This window comes from Rhinatrema bivittatum, chromosome 7 (genome assembly GCF_901001135.1).
Source record: "Rhinatrema bivittatum chromosome 7, aRhiBiv1.1, whole genome shotgun sequence".
Taxonomy (NCBI): Eukaryota; Metazoa; Chordata; class Amphibia; order Gymnophiona; family Rhinatrematidae; genus Rhinatrema; species Rhinatrema bivittatum.
The window spans coordinates 185,368,749-185,394,540 of NC_042621.1; the positions used below are offsets into that span (position 1 = coordinate 185,368,749).

A 25,792-nucleotide genomic window follows, 5' to 3' on the forward strand; every position below is an offset into this window, starting at 1 on the left:
GAACCTTCTCTCTCTACTACAATCTATCCAAAATTTAGCTGTGTGACTTATCTGTAGCTAAAGTCACTGTACCCATATCATCCCTCTTCTCAAGTCACTACATAGACTTCCTATCCTTTTCTACATACAATTCAAGCTCCTCTTATTCACCTGCAAGAGCCTTTACTCTGCAGCTTCTTAGTAACTCTTCTCTCTTATTTATCCCTACATCCTACCCCATGATCTCCATTAATCAAGTAAGCAACTCTTATCTATGCCCTTCTCCTCTACTACCAATTCCCAACTCTGAGCTTTTCACCTGGTTGCATCATATGCTTGGAGTATGCTTCCTGAGTTGATACATCCTGTTCTCTCTCTTGTCTTATTGAAAATCAATCTGAAACCCACCTTTTTCAGGCTGTTTTAAAATCTTAACTCCTGATTATCCCTATTACAACTTTACTGATTTTTATTATTTTCTTAATAAATGAAATAGCCAAAGTCTCTTTTGCCTTGTTTGTTGGTCTTGATTAACCTATAAGCTGTACTGAGAAAGGACATTATCCTTTCCTTGAAGGACTGAGAAAGAATATTACATGTGCAATTATCTACTTGATCCTCTTTCTAAGAGCCATGACATTACTTTTTATTCATGTTGTTTAATATCTAGCAGTATCATGCATGTCAATGTGGATGAGCAGCATCAAATAATAGTAGTAAGATGGTTCTTAGTAATCTCTCCATACTGTCATGGATATTGGCATTCTGGGACAACATATCTGATCAGCAGATGGATGGCTCCATGCCCATCTAAAGGGATTCATCAACCACCACTATCCAATGCTTCCTTGGTACAGTGGTTGCTAATCTAGCAGCTCTGAGATTTACAAGTTCTGACTTTTCTTCCTGGGATAGTTTTTTTCTTCTACTTCCAGGGTTGCATACTGGTTCTTCAGCATAAGGTAAATTGGCTTTACACAGGCAAGAGCAGCCTGGAGTGACAAGATTGTTAGGTACTCTACAAGAGAAGGCATAGGGAACTCAAGAGGAAGGTCTGGGGAAACACTGAATCAAGATGGAAAGAAAAAGTAAACAAGAGCTGGCTAAGAAATTATAAAGTACCAACAATAAATTTGTAAATTGTCCTCTGATCAACAAGAAATTAATTCTGTGGAAAACACGTTATATCAAGTGTTTATAAATTCAATGCATCAGTTTAACTTTATTAAATTAAATCTTTAAAGTAACTTCAATTTTTATTTTTAAAATTGTTTCTTCTGAACTTTCGCCGAGTGGGGGGTGGAGCCAAGATGGCGCCATAGACAGACGCGCTGTTCATACCTGTGCCGGCGTTTTCTCTTTTTTTATTGAAATATTTCCAATAATATGCCACCAAAGCGTAAGGGGAAAACCAGGAATTACCCCTCGATACCTGCACTTCCCTCCGGACAGAGGACTATCAAACAATGCGTCGAGAAACCGGCAACATTGGAGTTAGGAGGTCCGGCTGTCAGGTCACAGGAAGGGGAATGTGACCCGACCTCGGAAGCAGTTTTCCTAAGTCCTCTGGATGATAGACTGCCTCCGGCAGCACGCGGAACCTCAACGCCGCGATTGGGGCTGAGCCCCGAAGTGGGTGAGCAGCCTAGCCGATCTGAGGGGGCGGTGGCGATGGAAGTACCGGCGCAATCCTCCATGGACAACGGAGAGAGCCATTACGGAGATTCAGTTCTGGAGAGAGGAAGAGACCAGACTAATGGAGAAGGTGAGCAGTCTGTGATTTGCCCTCTTCCCCCCGAAGTGGTTTTGGCCATGCAAAGACCGGAGGTAGTGACTCTAGATTCATTATGGAATCTATTGCTTGCTACAGTAAAGGCTCTTGAGATTACCTCAGGGAAAATAAACACCATTTCTTCACAAATGGAAACATTGAATAAGAACTTTCAAGGATATAAATTAGAAACTGATGGGAAAATTCAAAATATAGAGACTGAGATTAATCAAATTAAACAAGTGCAGGCAATGATCATACAAGACTGTAATGGTATGAATAGGAAAATTGAAAATATAGAGAATAAATTGAGACATTTGAATCTGAGGCTACTTAACTTTCCCAGGGTGGCTGGAGAAATTCCCAGGATGACAATTAAAAGATATTTCTTCGAAGTATTGGAAATTCCCCCTGAGCAGACTCCACCCCTGGAAAAAGTATTCTTTCTACCAATTCGAGGTAGCCAGCAGACACAAGTGCCTCCTAATGCGTTAGAAAATTTAACTGCATTCTTAGAAACATCTACATATGAAGTTGTAGAAAGATCTACTCTTTTAATTTCCTGTTTCAATGAAAATGATCTGGGAATAATCATGCGTGCATACTTCAAAAAAATCAAAGCTGTGTTTCTGGGTTCAAATGTGAGAATATTCCCAGATTTAACGAAATCAACTCAAGCTAAAAGGAAAAATTTTCTCGCCTTAAAACAAGAAGTACTTGCAGTGGGAGCCTCATTTTATTTAAGGTTCCCCTGCAAATGTATTGTCAAGTTTGAAAGCAATAATTATATTTTTTTCCAACCTGAGCAACTCAGAAGCTTTATTGAAGCAAAGAAAACATCACTGCATTAGGCAGTAGTTAATATCATCTATATAAGGAAAACCGGTTTCATGGTTGCCTTTTTCCTATAAAGTTATATATTGCTTGTAATCCCCTTTAATTTGCATGTACTCCACCTCCCACTATTAGGGGTCTAAAGGGTTAAGAATAATAATGTAAGATGTATAAATTACTATATGTAATTGTAAAAATGGAATTTCCTTAATTTTTTGGTTTCCTTTGTTCTTAACCATATTTCATGTCAAAGTGGATGCTTTGTAAGTTATGTTTAAAACTAATAAAGATTAAATTAAAAAAAAAAATTGTTTCTTCTCCTAAATGCTTTGGGCCATTCAAAACACTCCACGGTTTAAACGGTTTATACATTTCACTTATATATTTACTGCTCGGAGTCATTTTTAATCATCGGTCCACTAGAGTCATTTTTTTAGGTATATATGGAAACAGATTTCTCTTTTTCCTTTTTTTTTTTTTTTTAAATGAAAAATGGTCCTTCCCTGAATGACTGAATGACTCTAGTGGACCGATGATTAAAAATGACTCAGAGCGGTAAATATACAAGTGAGGTCTATAAACTTTTTTAACCGTAAAGTGTTATGAATGGTCCGAAGCGTTTAGGAGAAGAAACAATTTTAAAAATAAAAATTGAAGTTACTTTAAAGATTTGATTTAATAAAATTAAACTAAGAAATTGTAAAGCCCGAAGAAACAGGAAGTGCAGGGCTATTGGGAAATGTAGTTTAGAGATCATTGGCAGAGAATTAATTAGAATAAATGTAACAGCCAGGGAAAGATGTGTTACTAATTGAGAGACACAGCTGAGACTAATTACAAAATCAGCTTGTCTATTAAACCAGAGAGAATGCTGCCTTTCAGACAGTGAGAAGGAGAATCAGTTTGGGAGCCGAGAGAGAGAAAGAGCTCTCCCAGGCCCAGAATCAGAGATGCCTGTGGCCTATGGTTAAGTATTTTGAATTTACAAAAAGGTATAGTTGGGAAGTAGATTCTATATGGTCCTAAGAAATTGGGCTGGCCTATAGCTATTGACCAAAGTATTTTACTGGGAAATCCTGGTATCTCAGGAAAGGAACTGAAGGTTATAATTAGAAAGTGAACATGGTTGTCTGGAATAAAGTTGTTTTATTGCAAGTGGCTGGCTCTGAGCAGTCTTTTCTAGAAAACTGTCAGTAGGTTGTGACAGAGTGTAAAACCTAATAGCTATGGTAATCTTGGTTCTCTTGTCATCTTGTAATTCAGTTTCACCTTCTCCTCTGCTTTAGTCTTTCTTTCATGCCTAAATAAGCATTTCATCAATGTAGTTCTTAATGTCCCAGATTCTGTCTCACTTCTTCCTCCTGTTTTCTGAGGGAGTCAACTGGAAGATATCTTTCACAATTAACTGGTTCCTCCCTGTGGATTAGGATATCCATTTGTACAGACGAAGAAATAGTAACAGTGGTGACAGCTTTTGCCTTGGTTTGTTTTACACACACATGACAAGAATGAACCTCACTTATAAACCCGGATATGTTGAATATGTTCTCAGTCTCTCAAATTTACTGCTGGGACTCTCCTCAATACTTGAATTGTGCTAAAGAGTTTCCTTCTGGAGTTCATAAGATGTAATTTGTATAGATACCATATCAAAATATGCCTGGAAATTCTTGTTAATTAGGCTGGTAGCACCCCCAATACATTACTATTAGGAGCTCTTGGTAGCTGTTGAAAGAAATAAGAAAGACCTACTAAAGTTCCTATCTTCTTAATCAGCTGTTTGGCAAATAAAACTAGCAAGCCACTTTGCTATAAAATGTATCTTCTTCTTCCAAATGCAGAATCCCTGTTTGCAGTCCTGCTTACTTGCTCTCTTTTTGCTTTGATTGGAAACAAAGAAACATGATGATGCAAAAAAGGACAATATGGCCTATTTAGTCTGCCTATCTAGACCAACCTCCAGTTTCAAGAATATATTATATGCCACCTTATAAAAGCTGGGTGAGAAAGTAGAGCCTGAGCAGTCCACATTGGATTTGTCTCATTTGACTGCTTTTCTTGAAAAGTCTGCGGATTAAGAAATTACATATTCTACATTAATAGTTAACCTGCTGGTGGCTTCTCACAGAGAATATTTGTAAAGAATGTATTTTCATAAAAGGAATGTTTTGTTTCATAAAGTTGCTATGTAGCCTAATATAGCTAGATAAACTCAAATCAGGAGGAAGTATTAAAATGTGGGGGGGGGGGGGGGGGGGGGAGGTTGATTACATTTTCCATGTAAATGTATTGTTAGTGAAATATGGGGTTTTTTTTGTAATTAGTAATTTTGCGTACATAGACCTAGTACAATAACAAAAGCACAAACATACATCCAGAAATCTCAGTAAAGTTCCCAAACCCACTCTCCCCAATGAACATAAACAGAAATAGTACTGCATATACTGAAAAAGGAGGAATAGCCTAGTGGTTAGAGCTGTGGACTATGAACCAGGAGAGCAGGGTTCAAGTCCTGCTGTTGCTCCTTATGACCTTGAGCAAGTCACTTTACCCTCCATTGCCTCAGGTACAAAAACTTAGATTGTAAGCCCTCCGGGGATAGAGAAATACCTACAATACCTGAATGTAAACTGGTGTGATATCTCGACTGAGATCAAATGTTGGTAAATTTAAAAAATAAATAAAAAGAAACATGTAAACATTACACAGAACAGCCTAAATAAATCACAATCAAAAGAGTACACCATGAGCACAGCAAATAAAATAAAATAAATAAAAAACCAGAGTCTATTCCCTCTAGTAAGAAAGCCTGAACAGGACTTATCATGAGATATCCAATCCCTGAGATAGCCTCCATTGAACAAAGGGATCCCAAGTCTTTTGAAAAAATGGTAGGTGGAAAGCTGTTAAGTAGGCCAAATGATAATGGGTGGACAGATGGCGTGTCACAGCCTTAAAAGAGGGTGCCTCACTGAGCTTCCAAGATAAAGCAACCTCACACCAGGTTGCTTGTAATATATTACGAGCATCATATACATTCCCCCCGCCCAGTAAATTGGATATTCAGTCCCGCAAATTGTCACCAAAAGGGTGAAATCACCTTGCAATGCTACCAATCATGGATATAAGTGCCAATGGAACTACAATTTCTCCAGCATAAGTCGTTCACAGATGGATATATGCGATGTAACTTAACAGGAGTCAAATGCTAGCGAAGCAACAATTTATAACAATTCTCCTGAAGGCTGGTGGAAATAGAGCATTTACTAGGACAAGAAAATATGGATTCCCAATCTTCGACACTTAAGCTGTTCTCCAAATCCAACTCCCATGCATGTATATGTGAAAATGTATCAGGTACGCAACTACTAAAGAGACAGTAAACCTTGGAGGCCAAACCCCTTATCTTATCAACCTGATCACAATAATTGTCTAGCAGCGATTTATCTTTCCGCAAGGTCAAAGCTTTCTGTTGTGACAGAAGAAAATGCCTAATTTGGGCATATTCCAAAAATTTCAACTTCTCCATGGAATATTTAGCAGTAATGTCACAAGCTTGCATGAGCTCACCATGATGGAAGAAATGATCCACATGTGTAACTCCATGCACTTTCCAGTCCCCAAATGCTTTGTAAGGTAAACTCGTGGGAAAAGTTACATTATAAAAAAGATGTGAAAGATAAAAGTAAATACTAGGGCCAACCAATTTGAGTTTCCACTGGGACCATACTTGCATAGTTGTATGTAAAACCATGGGATAACATTGCAAAGGGCGCCAAGTGTGGCAGGGCTGCCATGGGAGAGCAGAGAGAGGCATTGCCCCTAACATCTTCTGTTAAGTGGAATCCATTGCTTTACAGCATAGGACCTATGAAAATCAAGGAGTGCTCGCTGTGAGGCAGCATAGTACCATGATAATTTTGGAAACCCCACACCACCCCTCTTCTTGGGCTGAAACAATATGGTCTGAGAGATCCTAGGTGGATGCCTTTTCCATATAAAATAAAAAATCTTCTTCTGCCATTATCACAGAATTGCAGCAGATAAGTAGATAGGGAGAGTTAAAAACAAATAAAGACATCTGGATAAGATATTCATTTTAACAATGGCTATGTGACCTAACCAGGAGAACTGCTCCATATTCCACTTTTCCATATCCTTGTTCACAGCCTGCATTGATGGGGCATAATTCAGAGTGGGCAAATTAGTCACATTAGAGCCCATATGAGCCCCTAAATATTTCAAAGAGTTTTAGCCTGCCAAAAGGGGAATTGCTGTCGGAGTCTTGAAGCCGTAGACTCATCCACATTAACGTTCAAAATTTTGGATTTGTCAAAATTAACTTTAAATCCAGAAACTGCATTGAAACATCTCATTTCATCCTTAGCAGGGATCAGTGAGGGTGAAATGAATATCAGCAGCAAATAAAGATAGCTTAAATCGCAAGTCACCCAAACTGACTCCCTTAAACTGGGCTGAAAGTCTAACTCTTATAGTAAAAGGTTCCAAAAAAAGAACGAACAGGAATGGGCAACCCCGCCGTGTACCTCAGCCTATGGCAAAGCAATCCCCATAACCACCATTAACCTTCACTCAAGCTTTTGGAGAATCATATAGCTTCTCAATCCAGTGGAGAGAAAAAGGACTAAGCTGCATTTTCTGTAGTTTCTTGAATAGGAGAAACCAGTGCATCATGTCAAATGCTTTCTCTGCATCAACAGACAGTAAAATTAAAATGGTAGGGATATGTTCTTTACAGACCCGCCATAACAAGTTAACAATTTTGTGAACATTATCTGTCGCTGACTGACTGGGAATGAAGCCTACTTGATCATGGTGCACTAGCTGAGGTAAAATCTCTTTCAGATGTTTGGCTATGACCCTAGCTAAAATCTTGAGGTCCAGATTAATCCCTGGCAAGGATCCCACCCTCAGAGGGTGGGATCCCTGCCAGGTGGGATCCCTGCCAGGCTTTACAATAACAGAAATGCCAGCCACATTAAAATTTATTGCAAGAGAACCCCCCCCCCCACCTCCCAGAGAGAATTGAACATGTCAGTCAAAGGAGCAACCAAGATATGGGAGAAGCACATATAATAACCACTAGACAGCCCATCCAAACCTGGTAATTTGCCCGCTATCAGGTTCTTAATTATCTGTAAAACCTTGACCGTGCTGATTGGATCATCCAAAAAACTCTGTTGTTCAGGGGTGAGGCAAGAAAGTGAAATGGATTAATATATATGTCTATGTCAGCATCAGTAATGGCTGCCTTTGTGCTTAAAGCAGTTCTGAATTTCTGCATATTTAGTAACCATAATTTTGGCAATAGAGCTCTGGATATGTTAGGTACCTTGATAAATATCAGCCAGCTTTATTTCCCCCTTCAAAATATTCCTGCTTAGTTAATTCTCTCCTATGGATCAACTTTGCATCATCTAGTGACTGTAATAATTCTGATCTAACCAGAGATAATCTGCGAAATAGGGACTTGGATTGGGTCTGTATATACACTCTCGCAATAACTGTGTTATCTCATTTAGTAGCTGAGACCATTTAAATTCCGTTGCCTTTTGCAATGGGCAACCTGAGAAATCAAAAGCCCTCTCGCTGCTGCTTTAGAACAATCGAAAATCACATCCTTAGACGTGGAAATATGAGCATACTCTAATATTTGCCCCTCTGAAGAATCAGCAAATGAGTCATCTTTTAACAAGCTTTCATTAAGACGCTAAAATCATTGACCACAATCCAAATCCTGAAAAGAAATATCCAGCCACACAGGTGTATGGATGGACCAGGTAATATTCCCTATATCAACCCCTGCTACTCGATTTTGCAACAGTTTGTTAATAAGGAAATAATCGATATGGGAATAAAACCTGTGGGATAATGAAATAAAGGTATATACTTGAGACTTAGGGTATCTCTGTCTTCAGATATCAAGTAGACTCCACTGAGATATTAATGAGCAAAGCTCTTTCCTCTTCCCTTGTATGGACGGTGGCAACTGGTGTGAGTTATCTGAAGTAAGGTTTTTAGTTAGGTTAAAGTCAACACCCAGGATTAAAAGCCCTTCCATATGGGAGAGCAAAATAGTATCCAGCACTTCCAGAAATGTGGATTGGTCAGAATTAGGAGAGTATAAATTGACAAGTGTGAGTATATCTCTGCCCACTCTAATTTTGAGCAATAAGAATCTACCACCTGAGTCTGAAAGCTGAAAGAGTACTTCGTGTGTAAAAAAATTAGAAATCAAGATGGCCACTCCAGAATACTTGGCCCCCTATAGTGCTAGCTGCCAAAAACTGATGCAGTGTTAGCGTCAGAGTTAATTAACTCCAGCGCATTCAACCCAGCAGATGGGGCCATTCACTGTGCAGCAAGCAAAAACAGTATCTGAATTCAAGAAAGCATGGGATAAACGCAGGGGACCTCTAATCTTAATAAATTGAATCCACCTAAACATAGATACATAGAAACTTGATGGCGGAAAAAAACATATGACACATCCAGTCTGCCTATCCATCCAATTAATTTAGCATTATAATTCTCATCACTTCCTTAGAGATCCCCAGTATTTTTCCCATGCTTTCTTGAATTCAGATACTGTTTTTGCTTCTCCCACTTCCACTGGAAGACTTTTCACATTTACCACCCTCTCTGTAAAGAAATATTTCCTAAGATTACTCTTCAGTCTGCCCCTTTCAACCTCATCTCATTACTCCTTGTTCTAGAGCCTCCTTTCAATTGAAAAAGGCTCACCTCCTAGGCAAGGAAACTTTTTGAGATATTTGAATCTCTCTGTCTTATCTCCCTTATCTTGCCTTTACTCTAGGGTATACATGTTTAGATTTTTAAATCTATCCTCGTATGCTTTAGAACGAAGACCACCGACCATTTTGGTATATGTCTGTGTGGCTGGAGGACGTGGCAAGGTGTGCGTATATGACTCTTCACTCCCCTCCCCACCCCATTGCATATTTGTGGTTAGAGGCTGTATGGCTGGAGGACCGGTGGCAAGCATTCCCCCCCCCCCCCCCCAATTTACTCCCCTGCCCTTCCCTGCTCATATCTCCCATGATTCTCTTTTTTGGGCCGGCAGGACTTGGGCTTCCTGCCCAGCCTGATGGGAGTACAAGCCCTGTTCTCACAGGGCTTGTACTCCCATCAGGGTTTGTTTGTTTTTTTAATCAGGGATATTTGGTTTTAACCAAAAATCAGAAACCCAATTCATAAAATATAAACATGCATAGATACTACTTATGCAAGGATATGCTACTTTTATGTGCCCAAACGCCATGCAAATCTTGGAAAATTCCCTTCTAAAAAAATATAAGAAAATTGGAAACATGTCCCTTTTTCTAATAGCTCATTAATTTAAAGCCTTTCAATCCAGATTTAAAAAATGATGTGCTCATAGGCAAGACCATCGCAGGGATGAATAGCTCCCCAAGCAGTCAGGTGCAATGGAGCCCTTCAGTCCTATGATGTTGCAGCTGGGGGAGGGGTGGGAGAGGGCAGGATATGATTCCTTTGATTGATGCAGCAGGCCGGTTCCCCTCTGAAGACATGACTGCTTCTGCAGCTGTGCTAGAAATTGTTTCCACTTCGTTATTGACAGTGGTGTATGCATGGTGCCCACCCCAGCCAGGCACCAGACCAGGGCAGGGGCCTGTCTTACTCACAGCTTCCTACACCTTTGCCCATAGGAAAATATTTTTGAAAATAGGGCCATGAATATTTAATTTAGATATTTTCTAAACTGCCTTTCAAATCTAAACTGCTCAGAATATAAATGTGGATACATAGGAGCATATGCCATTGTTATATCTACCTTTATATCTCTAGACATTGATCTATCTATAGATTTATGGATAGATAAAGATAAAGATATAGAGATTATGAGGTAGATATTTAAACCCTGGCCAGCTCGATACAGTATCGTCCGGTCGAAGATTGCCCGTCTGTAACGTGCTCGGAGCGCACAATACAGACGAGTAAGGCCATCCAGCGATACAGTCTCCAGTTTCACGCGTCCTTAGCGCTTTGTAAAATAGACACATAACCCTTTCCGCACCCAGCATGTAAATGAACGAAAAAGCTGTATAATGAAGGAATTAGCTATTCCCCTCCGATACTGTAACGGGCGCTGATACTATCTCCTCAGTAACCCGCTGTTTTGCCGCGGCCTTAACCTGCTACTTTACCGCCTCCCCCTAGAAGGAGTTAGGACTGTGAGTCTAGTAACAAATCCATCGACACCGCTTAAGATACTCAAACACAATAAAACAATAAGCCTGGCACCCTCCTTGATGTAGTACGTCCCGGATGCCCCCCCCTCCCCAGCGCGCCCGCCACTACCCCTTTCATCAGCTGCATCCACCCATTATGCCCCTCACGGGCATGTCCCGCTTCACAGAGCGCTCCCACTCAAATCCGTTCATGGGTATATACCCTTTCGCCCCCCTCACAGCGCCATGCTACCACTGCGACCCGGCAGTCCCGTGAGGCCTACAAAAAAAAAAAAAAATCCCCGGCTCCCGCGCCCCCGCACTGGCCCGCCGACTCTAACCCCCTCCTCCCGATCGGGTGGGTAGGCGGCGGCGAAAAGCAAAAAAAAACAAAATCAATTTTTTTTTTTCAAAAAGCGACATCACACAATGCATAAAATAATTTCTCCAGCCTTAAAGCGACAATTTTGTTTTTTTCCAAAAGCGACTTACTTTTGGGATCTGTCAAGATCCCAAAAGTAAGTCGCAAAGTAACTTACTTTTCTGAAGCCATCAGGAACACGATCTTAGCTCCTCCGGACGAAGATGGCCGCCTGCACGGGGAAAGCGTGCAATTGGCAGCTGAAGACGTGACGTCACGACGTTTGGCGTCACGAGATGTGACGTCACGTCTTCAGCGGCCAATTGCACGCTTTCCCCCGTGCAGGCGGCCATCTTCGTCTTGAGCTACGATCGTGATGGCTTCAGAAAAGTAAGTTACTTTTGCGACTTACTTTTGGGATCTAGACAGAGTCGGCGGGCCAGTGCGGGGGCGCGGGAGCCGGGGATTTTTTTTTTTTTTGTAGGCCTCACGGGACTGCCGGGTCGCAGTGGATGCAGCTGATGAAAGGGGTAGTGGCGGGCGCGCTGGGGAGGGGGGGGGGGCATCCGGGACGTACTACATCAAGGAGGGTGCCAGGCTTACCGAACCGCTGCTATTGCCTCTGCTCGCAGGGCCTCACGGGACTGCCGGGTCGCAGTGGATGCAGCTGATGAAAGGGGTAGTGGCGGGCGCGCTGGGGAGGGGGGGGCATCCGGGACGTACTACATCAAGGAGGGTGCCAGGCTTACCGAACCGCTGCTATTGCCTCTGCTCGCAGGGCCTCACGGGACTGCCGGGTCGCAGTGGATGCAGCTAATGAAAGGGGTAGTGGCGGGCGCGCTGGGGAGGGGGGGGCATCCGGGACGTACTACATCAAGGAGGGTGCCAGGCTTACCGAACCGCTGCTATTGCCTCTGCTCGCAGGTCTATTTCGCCGGCTTGCTGCACGCTTTCGCTTTGCTTGGCTCGGCTCTGCTTTTTCTCCTCTCCCGACTTTTCGTGTTTTTTACACTTCCTGGTGCCTGTCATTTCAAATGCCATTTGAAATGACATTTGAAATGACAGGTACCAGCGCACCCAGGTTACTGTATAGGTGCTGTATTAAGCGCCTATACAGTAAAATGGGTTACGCGGGCATAACCTTTCCCTAACGCTTTAAAGCCGCGGCATGCATTTGCATGCGATTAGAAGAGAGTATCGGGGAGTTAGTGAAGAGAACTGTGCGTGCGGGGAGGAAGGGTGCGCCTGACACTGCCGCACTGTTTTTACCGCGGCCTTACTGTATCGAGCTGTTAGATGGATAACACTTATCTGGCTAAGTTACAAGGATATTCAGCCGCTTGGCTATGCGGCTGATGAATATCTACAATCAAGGTGCACTTAGCCAGATAAGTTAAATCCAACTAAATTAGATCACTCTATGGCTGATCTAACTTATCCAATTAACTTAACCGGATAAGAATGAATATCGCTATTTATCCATTTAAGTTAACAGGATACGCAGCACTGCCTAGATTCTCCCAATGATCACCCTCAAATTGGCCAGCTAAAAGATAGCCGGACAAATGACTTATCCAGCTATCGAGTGCTGATCATGCTTTGAATATTGACCTCTATTGTATCTGTATAGCGCTGCTTATGTCTGGCAGCATTATAAATATAATAGTAGTAGTAGTAATATAGATAAATTTATAGAGATATATAAAATGTAACAATAACTCAGTTTTGTGGTATTGGCAACAGAGTAAATCCTCAATGAAGTCTTCTTTGCTTCTATAAATTACAGTAGTCCATAAATATGCTACATTCAGTGATTTAAAATAAGCAATGTTCTAGCATTAAAGAGGTTGGGGATTTCTAATTTACTTTATATGGGTTAGTTTCATGTCTGACACCAAAACATTTTAATTAGAAGGTGAAACTCTTATTTCTTTAGCAGATTTCCTGAGGGCAGATGGTTCTGCTACTGAAGCAAATGAGGAAGAGGAGATTGGTGAGTAGATATGAAGACATCCTTTTAGCGTGAACCTGCAATTAATCACATAGCACTTAGCAGCAGGAAAACATTTTAATGTAAACTCAGAGTTAATCATATCATTTCAAACTAGACAGTTTTAAGTAAGAAAATTGTTTTAATGGACTGGCATGATGGAAAACAATCTAGATTTTATTCTGATTCCAACTTCTCTGAGCAAGCCAGGGATTGAGTGCTAAGGAGGAGGGGTATGTGAAGGCCCAGAATTGTGCCAAATAAAACGGTGTTTCTACTGAGCACCAAATGGAGTTGCAGATTGTGTCCTTTGGCCAGAGGACTGCCCCTGTGATACCTGAAACAAGGAAAGCTATGAAGGGAAATTGAGTAATATCCCAGGCAATTTACAAATAAACAGGCCGATACAGTAAGAAGCGGTAGGAAGAGCTGTGTTAGTGCCGGGCGCACCCGCGGTTGCTGCATGCACAGTCCGGCTCACCTACCGCTCGATACTGTATTTAAATAGCTTGCAAATGCAAGCTGCGTCCAAGAAGCGTCCGTGAAGCGTTAGGCCCGCGCAACCCATTTTACTGTATAGAGCGCTATACAGTAAAATGGCCTAACGCTTCACGGACACACTGGTATCTGTCATTTCAAATGTCATTTCAAATGACATTTGAAATGACAGGTACCAGGAAGTGGATGGTTCTCCTATGCTCGGGATTGCCAGTCCTCTCTCCCCTCCTCCCGAAGCAAGGCGCGTAAAGCAGCCTTGCTTCGGGAGGAGGGGAGAGAGGACTGGCAATCCTCAATCCTTGTGCGTGCAATTGGGCCACTTATGGCGTGACATCACGACGTTTGGCGTCACGGCATGTGACGTCACGTCTTGAGCGGCCCAATTGCACGCACAGGGGCCGCTTTCACCTGTGCAGGTATCCATCTTCGCCGGCAGCTGCCTCCGGGAGGCAGGGGAGCTGCGGTCCATCTCCGCCGATGTCCGTCTCCGCCGATGTCCATCTCCGGAGGGGGGCTGCAAGAAGAGTAAGTCACTTCGTTGCTTTACACTGCCAGTCCTCTCTCCCCTCCTCCCGAAGCAAGGCTGCTTTACGTGCCTTGCTTCGGGAGGAGGGGAGAGAGGACTGGCAATCCCGAGCATAGGAGAACCGTCCACTTCATTGCTACTTTTTTTTTCGCTTTTTCGCTTTTTTCCGCTTTCGTTGCTTCGGGAGGAGGGGAGAGGACTGGGGCTGCCCCGGAGATCAGCACCCATGGACGCGGTCAGAGCAGGTGAGCGGGGGCTGGGGAAAAGTTTGCCGCCTACACTTACCCCTGCCTCTAACGCAGGGGTAAGGGTAGGCAGTAAGTTAGCAGGTTAAATGCGCGGCAAAACGGCAGGTTAAAAAAGCGATAGTCGGGGCGCGCGTTACTGTATGGGAGGGATCAGCTAATTTGATCGTTTACATTTAATATACATGCCGCGGGTGGAAGGGGTTACCCGGTGATTTAAAGAGGCGGAAAGAATGGGTTAAAGGGGATAGTGTATCGCGGGTTTGACTAACGCGGCCGAAAAGTGAGTAGAAAGCAGGTTAGGAGCAGGGTAACCACAGCCGCACTTTACTGTATTGACCTGAAAGAGAATAACTTTCAAACAACTACACACGGTGGCTTATGTGCGAGATTGCGGCAGCAAATAGATTACTATAGTATTTTGTAACATGCGTGTTTGATAAATTATGCATATATCTACCCTGCAACATTTGCGCATATGTAGGCTTACACACAAATGCATGCAGTGAAGCCACATATATCAATGCATTGAGCGAGCATACCATACCCACTTATTTTAAAACTATACGTGCATATATTTTATATGTGAAAGTAAAGTAGGATTTACCCTACTTTACATTACTCCATGACATTAGCAAGTAGAACATTTAAAACAAATCAGAGAAAATTATTTTACACTCAAAACACAATTAAGCTCTGGAATTCATTGCAGAGGATGTAGTTAAGGCAGTTAGTGTAACTGGGTTTAAGAAAGTTTGGTCAAGATTCTGGAGAAGTTCATAAACTACTGTTGATTAAGCTGACAGGGAATAGCCACTGCTTATTAACAGCAGTAGTAGGATGGGATCTATTTAATATTTGGGTACTTGCCAGGTACTTGTAATCTGGATTAGCCACTGTTGGAAACAGGATGCTGGGCTTGATGGACCTTCGGTCTGACCCAATATGGAAACTTCTTGTGTTGTTACCTGCATAAGTCACAATTTACATAGGTAAATTGGTATATTTTATAACATACCAATGAAATTACCAGTTCTACCAATTAGTCCATCAGTTTATCCACAATGTCCAGTCCTTCTGCAGCTTTTCGAGTCCTTCCTTTTCCTACAGCTTGAGCTCTCCCCATTCACTCAGACATCCCACCCACTCAGGACTACACAATAAACACATTTAATATCACTTACACCAGATAATTAGCAGATGTCAAGTAGGATAATTAGTAAGTAAATTGGAAAATGTGCGCATGTAACTGCACTTTAAAACAGCAACTTACATGCATAACTGTTGGCTCCACCTGAGAACACCCTTGGAGCACCCGTTTTTTACATGCTTATATGTGAACGTGCAAATGAACAAATGCGGGTATTTTGGACTTTTACAAAATACAGAATATGCACATAATGTTTTGAAAATTCACTTTTCTGGTTCTTTATGTCTCAGATTTGGTCCAACAATTTAATGTGCTTATCAGCTGTTAGAAACTAAAAAAAAAGAACAGAAAATATTAAATTTATAAAAATACAGTAAAATACTATAGCATCCCAAGTCAATCTGATTTCTCTTTAGCAATCAGTTGATTGCAGAGTTCTGATCTGCAGAACTGGGTAGCATAGGCTTCCTATATATGATTTTGGATCCTATGTAAAGAATTAAAGGCCAATGTACTAAAGTGAGCAAAGATGGGCCATTATCAACATTATCACATGGTCCATTGTTATTATTAATTAGTTTATGCTAATGATTTATGTTAATGACATGTAAGTCACTTTGGTGTTAATACTCTTGTGTTAACGTTAGCACATTAATGCTGATGTTAATGCACAAAACTTTAAGGACACCTCCCAGAGGAGGCAATTTTAATGCCCATTAATGCTTGTTTGAACATCAACGGCCCCTTAGGAAGGGGGAGATTGTATGTTTTCTAGTATAATGATTCTACCATTGCTGTGTATTTCACTTATAGGCAGACAGATGGGGGGCATTTTTTTTCCATTCCCTTGTTGGCAATAATCAGCAGTTGTTGCTAAGCAAAGTTCAGAAGAGACATCCTGTATGCAAAAACACTGCACTAGTTACTGACATTAGAGAAAATCTGTGATGTATACACTGAAATGACACTTGTAAGCATCTGTATGCAGGGTGTGAGCTAAGCTGTAAGTAAGTTATACAATGTACATGAATAAATCAACCCTGCTTGGAATGATTATTTCTGTGCGCACAAATATTCTCAGGAAAACCTACTAGGTATCAGGGATGTGCAGGGAAACACATTTCATTTCGGTTTTGTTTATTTTTTGGGGTGGGTGGTTCCCCCAGCTTTCATTTCATTTGAAGTTGATTACATTTCTGGGGTTTGCAGAAATGAAAAAAATATTAAAACAAAATGGAAAAAAATGAAACGGGGCCTCCACAAGCCCCTGGTACACCCCATCTCTCCCATCCCCTAAAAATTGCCATGTCTAGTATCCTCTCTGGCCTCCAATTACCCAAAATGTGGGGGATCCATAGAATCAGCTGGACTGAGGTCTAGATCCAGGCCCGGTGTCTTGGCCTCTCATGAGGCCATGTCCAGGCCCAGCACCAGGGCCTTGGCCTAGGCTTGGACCCGATGCTGGATTCTCTGCCTAGGCTGAGGCCTGGCGCCGGAGTTTGGGTCCTGACACTGAGGCCTCGGCTTAGCCCCAGGCCCAATGCTCACACCTAGCTTAGAACTAGGCCAAGGCTCTGGCCTGACACCAGGACTCCACCTGAAAGCCAGATCCCCTTCCTGGGACCTAGGCCCAGGCTCAACACCGCGCACTGACCTGGAAGTCAGGTTTCAAGTCCAAGGCTTCATCCTCTGTATAGGCTGTGGCCAAAACCCAGGCCCAATGCCAGGGCCAGGCCAGAAGGCCAAGTCCTGTCAAAGGGGCATCGGCCTAGGTCCAAGCCCAATGCTGGAGCCCAGCTCAGAGGCAGGATCTCATTGCAGGGGTCTTGGCCTAGGCAAGGCTCAACGTCAAGTCTCGGTCTGGAGGCCAGGTTCTGACACCAAGGCCTAGGCCTTGGCCTGACACTGTAGGCAAGTACAAAGGCACGATCCTGTTGCCTGGGCCTTTGTGTGGGTCTTGGCCCAGGCCCAGATGCTTGGGACCAGGCTGAAGAGATCTACTTGGAGGATCCGCTTCGAGGATGCATCAGAATTACTTCAACCCAGCACCTTTCTTCTTATCTGAGAGTAATATTGTAATGCACGGCCATTCATTTTAATGGCCGTGCATCAAAATGGCACCTTCCGCTCAGGAGGAAGGCACTGAAGTAAAGGCACTCAGGAGCGTTTTCCAAGTAGAAGATGTCATTTAAAAAAAGACGATGGAAAGGATTCCTGCAGCATTTTCCCATGGCTCCAGGACTGGGTTTAGGCTAATGTTGAAGCCCTGACACCAGAACCCAGCCTTTGGGCGAGACCCCTGCGTAAAGCCAGGGCCTTAGCCGAAGCCTGTGATGGGACCGGGTCTTGAGCCAGCTGCATCATCAGAATCCCCCATGGGCAGAGTAAGTGGGAGACAGGGAGGATTCTGACCTCAGCAACTTTTTTAATGGTGGCTTCTGGACCTGGCCACAGCATTGAGCCTGGGCTCAGGTCTAGGTTGAATCTCTAGCATTGGGCCTGGGCCTAAGCCTATGTTGAAACCTCCACTTCATGCTCTGTCCTAGGCTGAGGCCTCTGCATGGGACTTGGTATGGATGTCGGGTCAGGTCACCATGACCTTAGCCAAGCCCCAGGCCTGATGTGATAGTTTTTTAAACTTTTTTTTTTTCAAATCAAAGCAACAAAAAAACCACAACAAACTTTTATTGGTTTTTCTATTGTTTTGATTTGAAAACATTATAAAACAAAATAGGAAATGAAATAACATTTCTTATTTCATTTCAAATTCATGCACATCCTTGCAAGGTACTGTGATAATCACCAGCCCAGTAGTGAGAATAGGTTGGACTTCTATCTTGCTTTGCTGTATTTAAGTTACAGAAATCTGCGAGCATGGAAAAGGGAGCCAGCAGTCCTTTGTGCACTACCAAAATTCATCACATAGCTTCCTTTCTGCACATTAAGAACATAGGAAATGCCATACTGGGTCAGACCAAGGTCCATCGAGCCCAATATTCTGTCTCCAATAGTGGTCAGTTCGGGTCACAAGTACCCATCAAATCCCAATAGTGGATCTTTTCTTGTATCACACTCCCAGGGATAAGAACTGGCTTTTCCGTCTTCTTGGTTAATAACTTTTTATGAACTTTTCCTTCAGGAATTTGTCCAATAATCTTTTGAACTCCCCCTTAAGTTAGTTGCTGTGACTACTTCCTCTGGCAAAATATTTCATAGCTTGATAGTGAAAAAATACTTAGTGCAATTTGTTTTAAATCTTCTGGTTGTTAGTTTCATGGAGTGTCCCCTAGTCCTAGTATTTGAAAGGGTAAATAATCGTTCCCTTTTTACCCATTATCATTGGTTTTGGGGAAGCAACTAGTACTAGTATGGGGACCCAGTCTTCTACTCAAAACAGCAGCAGCAGGAGAAAGAAAAGCCAAAGAGAATGGGAATGCCATCTCCAAAGCCAGCTCCTTAGCCCCTTCCCCCACTGAGGTGACAGACAATAAGCAATAAGCCACCATGGAGCAGATGGGGGAGAGTTCTACATCATTATCCTGAGATAATAGGTAGGCAGCATCGAAGGTGGTTAAATAGTACATTGGTAAAATGGTTGTTCTAGATGACCAACCCCTGCAGGTGGTTGAGAACATGAGATTTGAACAGCTGTAGAATATCTTAGCCCCAAGTTATAAAGTTCCATCCAATGCAACATTTAGTAGGTGGATGATTCCCACCTTGTACAATCAGTATCATGCCAGATGCAGGTACAACTGGCCAAGGTGGAGGGGATATGCATCCATTTCCCTAGTGACATTTAAAGTGGCCAGTTAGAATGCCAGGAATGCCTACCTCTTCCTAACAGCATCCAGATGAGGCAGGGTTGTGCAGAAGCTCTAGGAGGGGTGCACCAGCAGGGTATAGGTAAACAGTGCTGCAAACTCGGGTGATGGACCAGAGCCCCACTTCAGCCCATATTTTAGCAATGATAAAAGGGATGATAGCGGGCTTTCAGCTAGGGCAGAAACACATAACATTGCTGTATTTTGTTTTTCATAAACAGTAAATTGAGAAAGGCAGTGGAAGAAGGGGATTGTGAGGGGATCTAATGCATTGCACACTTTCTGCATCTGGCAGTAAAGGATGTCCAAGGGCTAGGGAACAATAAATAGGGCTGTACAGAGCAAAAAAAACAATTTTGGTTCCTTCATTTGGATCGTTAGGACCCAAATTTGTTTCATAAATTTCAATATGTAAATTGTTTCCATTTATTCGTTTCATTAGTTCCATTCGTTTTCTATTGAAACATATGGGAGAATTATTACAGTCTACACTAAGCTCTAGAATAGTGAATTTTTACTTTTTATATCAATTGTAATGAAACTTGGGAGAAGAAATCATCAAAAAGGTTAAAGAGCTGCTCAGTAGTTTAGAATGTGGCAAAGTGTCAACAAAAAAGTGGCATAAAGCAGCCTAAGGCTCCACCAAGGGATATGAGGCTTAAGAGATTGGTAGGAGTTCTCTAATGCAATGTAAGTGAAGCAAAGAAGTAGAAATAGAAAGAAGAACACCTCAAGGTTTAGAAAGAGGATGGCAACCCAGCAATAGTGTCATGAATAGCTGATGGCATCATGAGAGGCAAAGTGGCACCAAAAGTGGCATCAGGAATCAGGACCCTAAGGCACCATAGAGGGTAAATGAAGTCGGAAATATGGCAGAAAAAAATCCCAAGGTACAGATAAAGGGATCAAGAATCAGAAAGAGTGGTATCAAGATTTCAAAAGCATGAGAGAGGTATACAGCAGCACCCCAGATTGGCATGAAGTCTTCAAAGTGTAAGAACTGCAGTATGCCAGGAAGGTACAAGCAGAAAGAAGTTAAAAAAAAACATCAAGGTGTAATATCTGCACGTGGCATCAAGGCTGAGTGGCACAAGTATCTGAATGTAAGGGATGACTGGCATAGCATTAATGCAGAGTGGTATGGGAGCTACCAGACATTCTTTTGGAGCACGCAAACAACCATAGAGAGGGGAATGACTCTTTCTGTCAAAATATGGTTGCCCTTGGCTGATTCACCAGTCCAGAAGGATGTTTGTGTCACGGAGTAAGTCACGCAAATAGATAGTAGGTAGGTACCTAAATGTGCAGTACAGTGGAACTGCTAGTACGCCATGAAATGAGTTATGAAGAGGTGCCACAAGTGTGCAAAAGAATGGATAACCGTGGCAAGAGCAAGAGATGGCAAGAAGTTGAGTGCCATAGATGAAAAATGGTATTAAAATCCTGAGGAGTGTTTCAGTAAGTTTGTAATGCAATGTATGGCTAGGGCCTCAGTTGTAATGGTTGGAACAGGCATGCTGGCCCATAGCTGAAAATGACAGGTCTCATTGCTAGTGATTGAAAAATGGCATTCTGTAGCTATAAGCTCCTTAAGAACCATTTGGGATGAAGCAGGCAGGAGAAGTCAGTGGAGTCATGCCCTCAGTGGTGGTGTTTCCATCATCACTGAGGCATGAATTACCTGTTTCTTCTTGTCTGCTATGCCACAAGAACACTTTGGGATGAGGAACGCAGGAGAAGTTAGTAGAATTATGCCTCCATGGTGGTATTTGGGGGCTAATGAGGCAGAGAAACTCAACAGAGTCATACCTCGAAGTTTGAATTTGGGGAAAAGGAGACAGAGGATCTCAGTGGAGTCATGCCTTGGAAGTTGTGATTGGTAAAAGGAGGCAGAGGAACTCAGTGGACTCATGCCCCAATGGTGTTTGGTAGAGATGTGAATGGGAACCGGAATCGGTTCGGATTCCGGTTCCGATTCACATGTGGGTTTTTTTGCATCGGGCCCAATCGCGGTTTTGTTTATCGGCTGCGCCCGAGCCGATAAACAAAAAACCCACCCCGACCCTTTAACCCCTTAGCTTCCCCCAGCCTCCCGACCCCCCCCCCCCCCCCAAAAAAAAACTTTTTACAGGTACCTGGTGGTCCAGTGGGGGTCCTGGGAGCGATCTCTCGCTCCGGGCCATCCTCCCGCTCCCGGGCCGTCGGCTGCCACTAATCAAAATGGTGCCGATGGCCCTTTGCCCTAACCATGTGACAGGGTATCCGTGCCATTGGCCGGACCCTATCACATGGTAGGAGCACTGGATGGCCGGCACCATCTTGTGCTCCTACCATGTGACAGGGGCTGACCAATGGCACCGGTAGCCCCTGTGACATAGTAAGGGCAAAGGCTATCGGCGCCATTTTGAATACTGGCAGCCGACGGTCCGAGTGCAGGAGGTCGCTCCCGGACCCCCACTGGACTTTTGGCAAGTCTTGTGGGGGTCAGGAGGGTCCCCCAAGACTTGCCAAAAGCCCCTGGTGGTCCAGCGGGGGTCCAGGAGTGATCTCCTGCACTCGGGCCATCGGCTGCCAGTAATCAAAATGGCGCCGATAGCCTTTGCCCTTACTATGTCACAGGGGCTACCGGTGCCATTGGTCAGCCCCTGTCACATGGTAGGAGCACAAGATGGCGCCGGCCATCCAGTGCTCCTACCATGTGACAGGGTCCGGCCAATGGCACGGATACCCTGTCACATGGTAAGGGCAAAGGGCCATCGGCGCCATTTTGATTAGTGGCAGCCGACGGCCCGGGAGCGGGAGGATGGCCCGGAGTGGGAGATCGCTCCCGGGACCCCCATTGGCCCACCAAGTACCTGTAAAAAGTTTTGGGGGCGTCGGGAGGGTGGGGGAAGCTAAGGGGTTAGTTTTAATGGGTTGGGGTGGGTTTAGGGGTTATGTTTGTGTGCCGTTTTTCCCACCCTCCCCCAAAATGATAAGGGAACCCCCATGATAAATATTGTAGGGTAGTCCTATCGTTTTGGGGAGCCCCCGATTTCTGACAATTTTGAAAATATCGATGATATTTTCAATCGTCCGAAGCCCGATTCACATCCCTAGTGTTTGGCAAACAACACCACTAAGACTTGATTCTGCTGACCTCCCCTGTCTGCTTTGCCTCAAGAACTGTGTTGGTTTTTGGTTAATACTACAACTCAGCCATGACTTCCCTGTCTCCCTTTGCCTGCTTCTTTTCAAGAAATATTTGGGATGAAAGAGGCAGGGGATGTCAGAGGTGTCATGCCTTAGAGGTTGTATTTACAACACCACTGAGGTATAACTCCCCTGTCTTCTCTTGCCTGCTTCTCCACAAAAACTCTGGGGTGAAGCATTCAGGGTAAATCACTGGAGTCTTCCTTTATTGGTGGTATTTGGCAAACACGATGACTGAGCCCTTATTCCACTGACCTACCGCGCCTGCTTCACCTCAACAACTGTTTGGAGCAAAGCAGGCAGGGGAGGTCAGCAGAATCATGCCTCAGTAGTGACATTTGGGGCTAATGAAGCAGAGGAACTCAATGGAGTCATGCCTTGGAGGATGCATTTGGTAAAAGGAGGAAGAGGATCTTAGTGGTGGTGCAAGCATGCAGAGGAATTTAGTGGCATTAATACACTATAGCTGAGCTTGGAACAAGGCAGGCAGACAAAGGATGATGTGAAATGAATGGCAGTATAAGGCTGCTGCAGGATGTTGAGGGGTTGGGAGTAAAAGACTGCTACTAGATGTACTGTCAGACACCTATAGTGCAGGTCCTAGTATTGTTGTTGGGGGACAAGTCAGGAGGCATCAGGGAGTGCAGGCACCTGTTTGGTGGATGGAGAAAAGTCAGGAGGATGTAAGCTGAGTCATTCCACAGTTTCTAGATGGGGACAAGTCAGGAGGCAGCAGGAAGTGATAGTCCCTGGTGTCTGCTGCTTGTCTAACCTCTGCAGCATTGTGTAGGTTGAATTTCAGCAGCTACTCACATCTATCATGAGACACTTGCGAGGCATAGCTTATTCCTCCTGCTTTTCATGGAGAAGGTCACAAGCCTTCACGCTTTGATGGAAGTGCCCAGCTATTTTTCTACACTTCTCTAGTAAACCATGCAGGTACACATAATCTAGATCCCTGGACCCTAGCCCTAGGGCTTCCTTCACTGCTAGGTGCAGGATGTGAGCAAAGCATTATATACTCTGATATCCCTATTTGGATACTGCTTTTACCATATTAGAAACAATGTCAGTGTCAAAGAACCCTACATTAAGATTTCTGGCTCTCCAATCCAGCTGCCAGCCCTCCAGCATTTCTCAAATAGCAACTAAGATATTGGTAGAGGTATGGGAACTGTATGTCAGGTAAGTGTGCAGGAAAACCAACAGTGTCCTGTTGCACTGGTCCCTGTGGAGTGGCTACCTGCCCCAACCTTGGCCAGGTCCCACCACTGTGTCATCAGAAAGAGGAAGGAGTGTTAGGCATTTGAGGATGTTCATATATCACTTGTGAAATGGACACTGTTCCTCTGGGCCTTCACAAGCAATGCCTGCACATGGCTACGACAATGATTGTACAAACTAGGGATGACCTTTCTGCTGAAAGTGGAACTGGAGGGCACTTTATAGTTTGGTGCTAGAAGCTGCAGCAAACGCCTGAGATCCACGTTCTCAATGACCTGCAGGGGTTGATCGTCTAAAGTGATCATCTCACCAATAGTCCTTACCTGCTCACTGCTCAGTCTATTCCAGTTCCACGCTTGCCTCAGACTTCAGCCTTGCCTTGCCTCAGTCTCCAGTCCTGCACTGCCTGCACTTCAACTTCAGCCACAACTTAAGTTCTGCCAGCCACCAGAACCCAAGGGCTGAACCTGCAGGAGAGGTGGCTAGTATAGGCAGAAGATTTTCCAACTCTGTCTTGTCTTGCCCTGAAGTTCTAGACTGCTCCTGTGGAGGTCCCCCAACCTTAGCTGGGACCCTCAGTTGTGACATGCATTAGGAGTCACCCCTTATGAAAATGATCCTGGAGCCATTGTGAATACACTGAAATCTTCAGCTTTGTGTATGGCGGTGGTAAAAAAAAAAAAAAAAGCAAATGGAAAATAATATAGAGAATATCACAATAGCTCTGTATCAATCCATGGTATGACCACACGATTATTGTTAGCAGTTCTGGTTACCCCCTTCTCAAAAAAGATAAACTAGAACTGGAAAAGGTACAGAGAAGGGCAAAACAATGATAAATAAACAGAATGGATCCTTTATGAAGAAAGGTTAAACAAGTTATGTTTTTTTAGCTTGGAGAAGAGGCAACTGAGATGGGATATGATAGAGGTTTATAAAATTATGATTGGGGTAGAACAGATAAATAGGGAAAGTTAATTATCCTTTCAAACAGGACTGAGACTAGGGGACACTCCATGAAACTCAAAAGGTAGTAGATTTAAAACAACTTTTGTACTCAAGCTGTGGAATTTGTTGCCAGAGGATGTGGTAAAGGCATCTGCAAAGCTGGATTTAAAAAGAGTTGGGACAGGTTCCTCAAGGAAACGTCTATAAATCACTATTAGCCAGGTGGGTTTGGGAAACCTGGAAGTGAACAATAAGAAATGGATCTATTGTTTTTGGGATCTGCTGGGTACTTGTGACCCAGATTGGCCACTGTCAGAGACAGGATGCTAGACTCAATGGACCTTTGCTTTCACTCAGCATGGCATATTTTATGTTCTTATGTACTTTATGACAATTTTTTATGTAATAGTAATTTACCTTTGATAAAATGTAATATTGGGCCCATTAGTGAAATCTGATTTTGACAATGTTCTTCTTCCAGACATCAAGTATGCTGTTATCGGGGCATGCATAGGAGCAATATTGGCTATAGCTTTTATAGCGATAAAACTTTATATGATTAAAAAACACATGTTGGACAATGATTTTTCAGGTAAGAAATAGGTATTAATCATTTGTAGATTCATGTTTATAGTTCTGCTAGACGAGGCTAGCTACCATTATAGTTATAGTTAGGTAGCACAAACTAATTAATATAAATTACTGCTAAGTTACAATCAGGTTATGGTTATACTATTCAATGCCTTACAAAATGTTAGCATAATATTTGCTTCTTTACACCCTACAGTACTGTAACTTTGTATATTTACACTAAAGGGTAAAATATGTAATAACTCACATAAAACAGATGTAAATACACACCAATTTTCAAAGTGAACTTTCATGCATAAGTTCACTTTATAAATGATCCCACTAAAAGTACCTACTCACAATTAGTCCTGCTAATTTGTACACAGACTTTTTTCTGGAAAATGTCTGCATGTACTTTTGAAAATACAAGAGCATGCAGATACCTC

The 25,792-nt window shown here is 43.1% G+C and overlaps 1 protein-coding gene across 2 annotated transcripts in view; it reads left to right on the forward strand.

Annotated features, from left to right (window-relative positions):
- TMEM273 (transmembrane protein 273) overlaps positions 1-25,792 on the forward strand; it is a 134,720-nt gene that overhangs the window by 45,584 nt on the left and 63,344 nt on the right. Inside the window, exons 2-3 of one of the 2 annotated variants that reach the window (XM_029610763.1) lie at positions 13,116-13,172; positions 25,258-25,368. In XM_029610763.1, coding sequence (XP_029466623.1) covers positions 13,116-13,172; positions 25,258-25,368 — 168 coding nt within the window. The remainder of the gene's footprint in view (positions 1-13,115; positions 13,173-25,257; positions 25,369-25,792) is intronic. The other variant, XM_029610764.1, reaches the window with a different exon arrangement.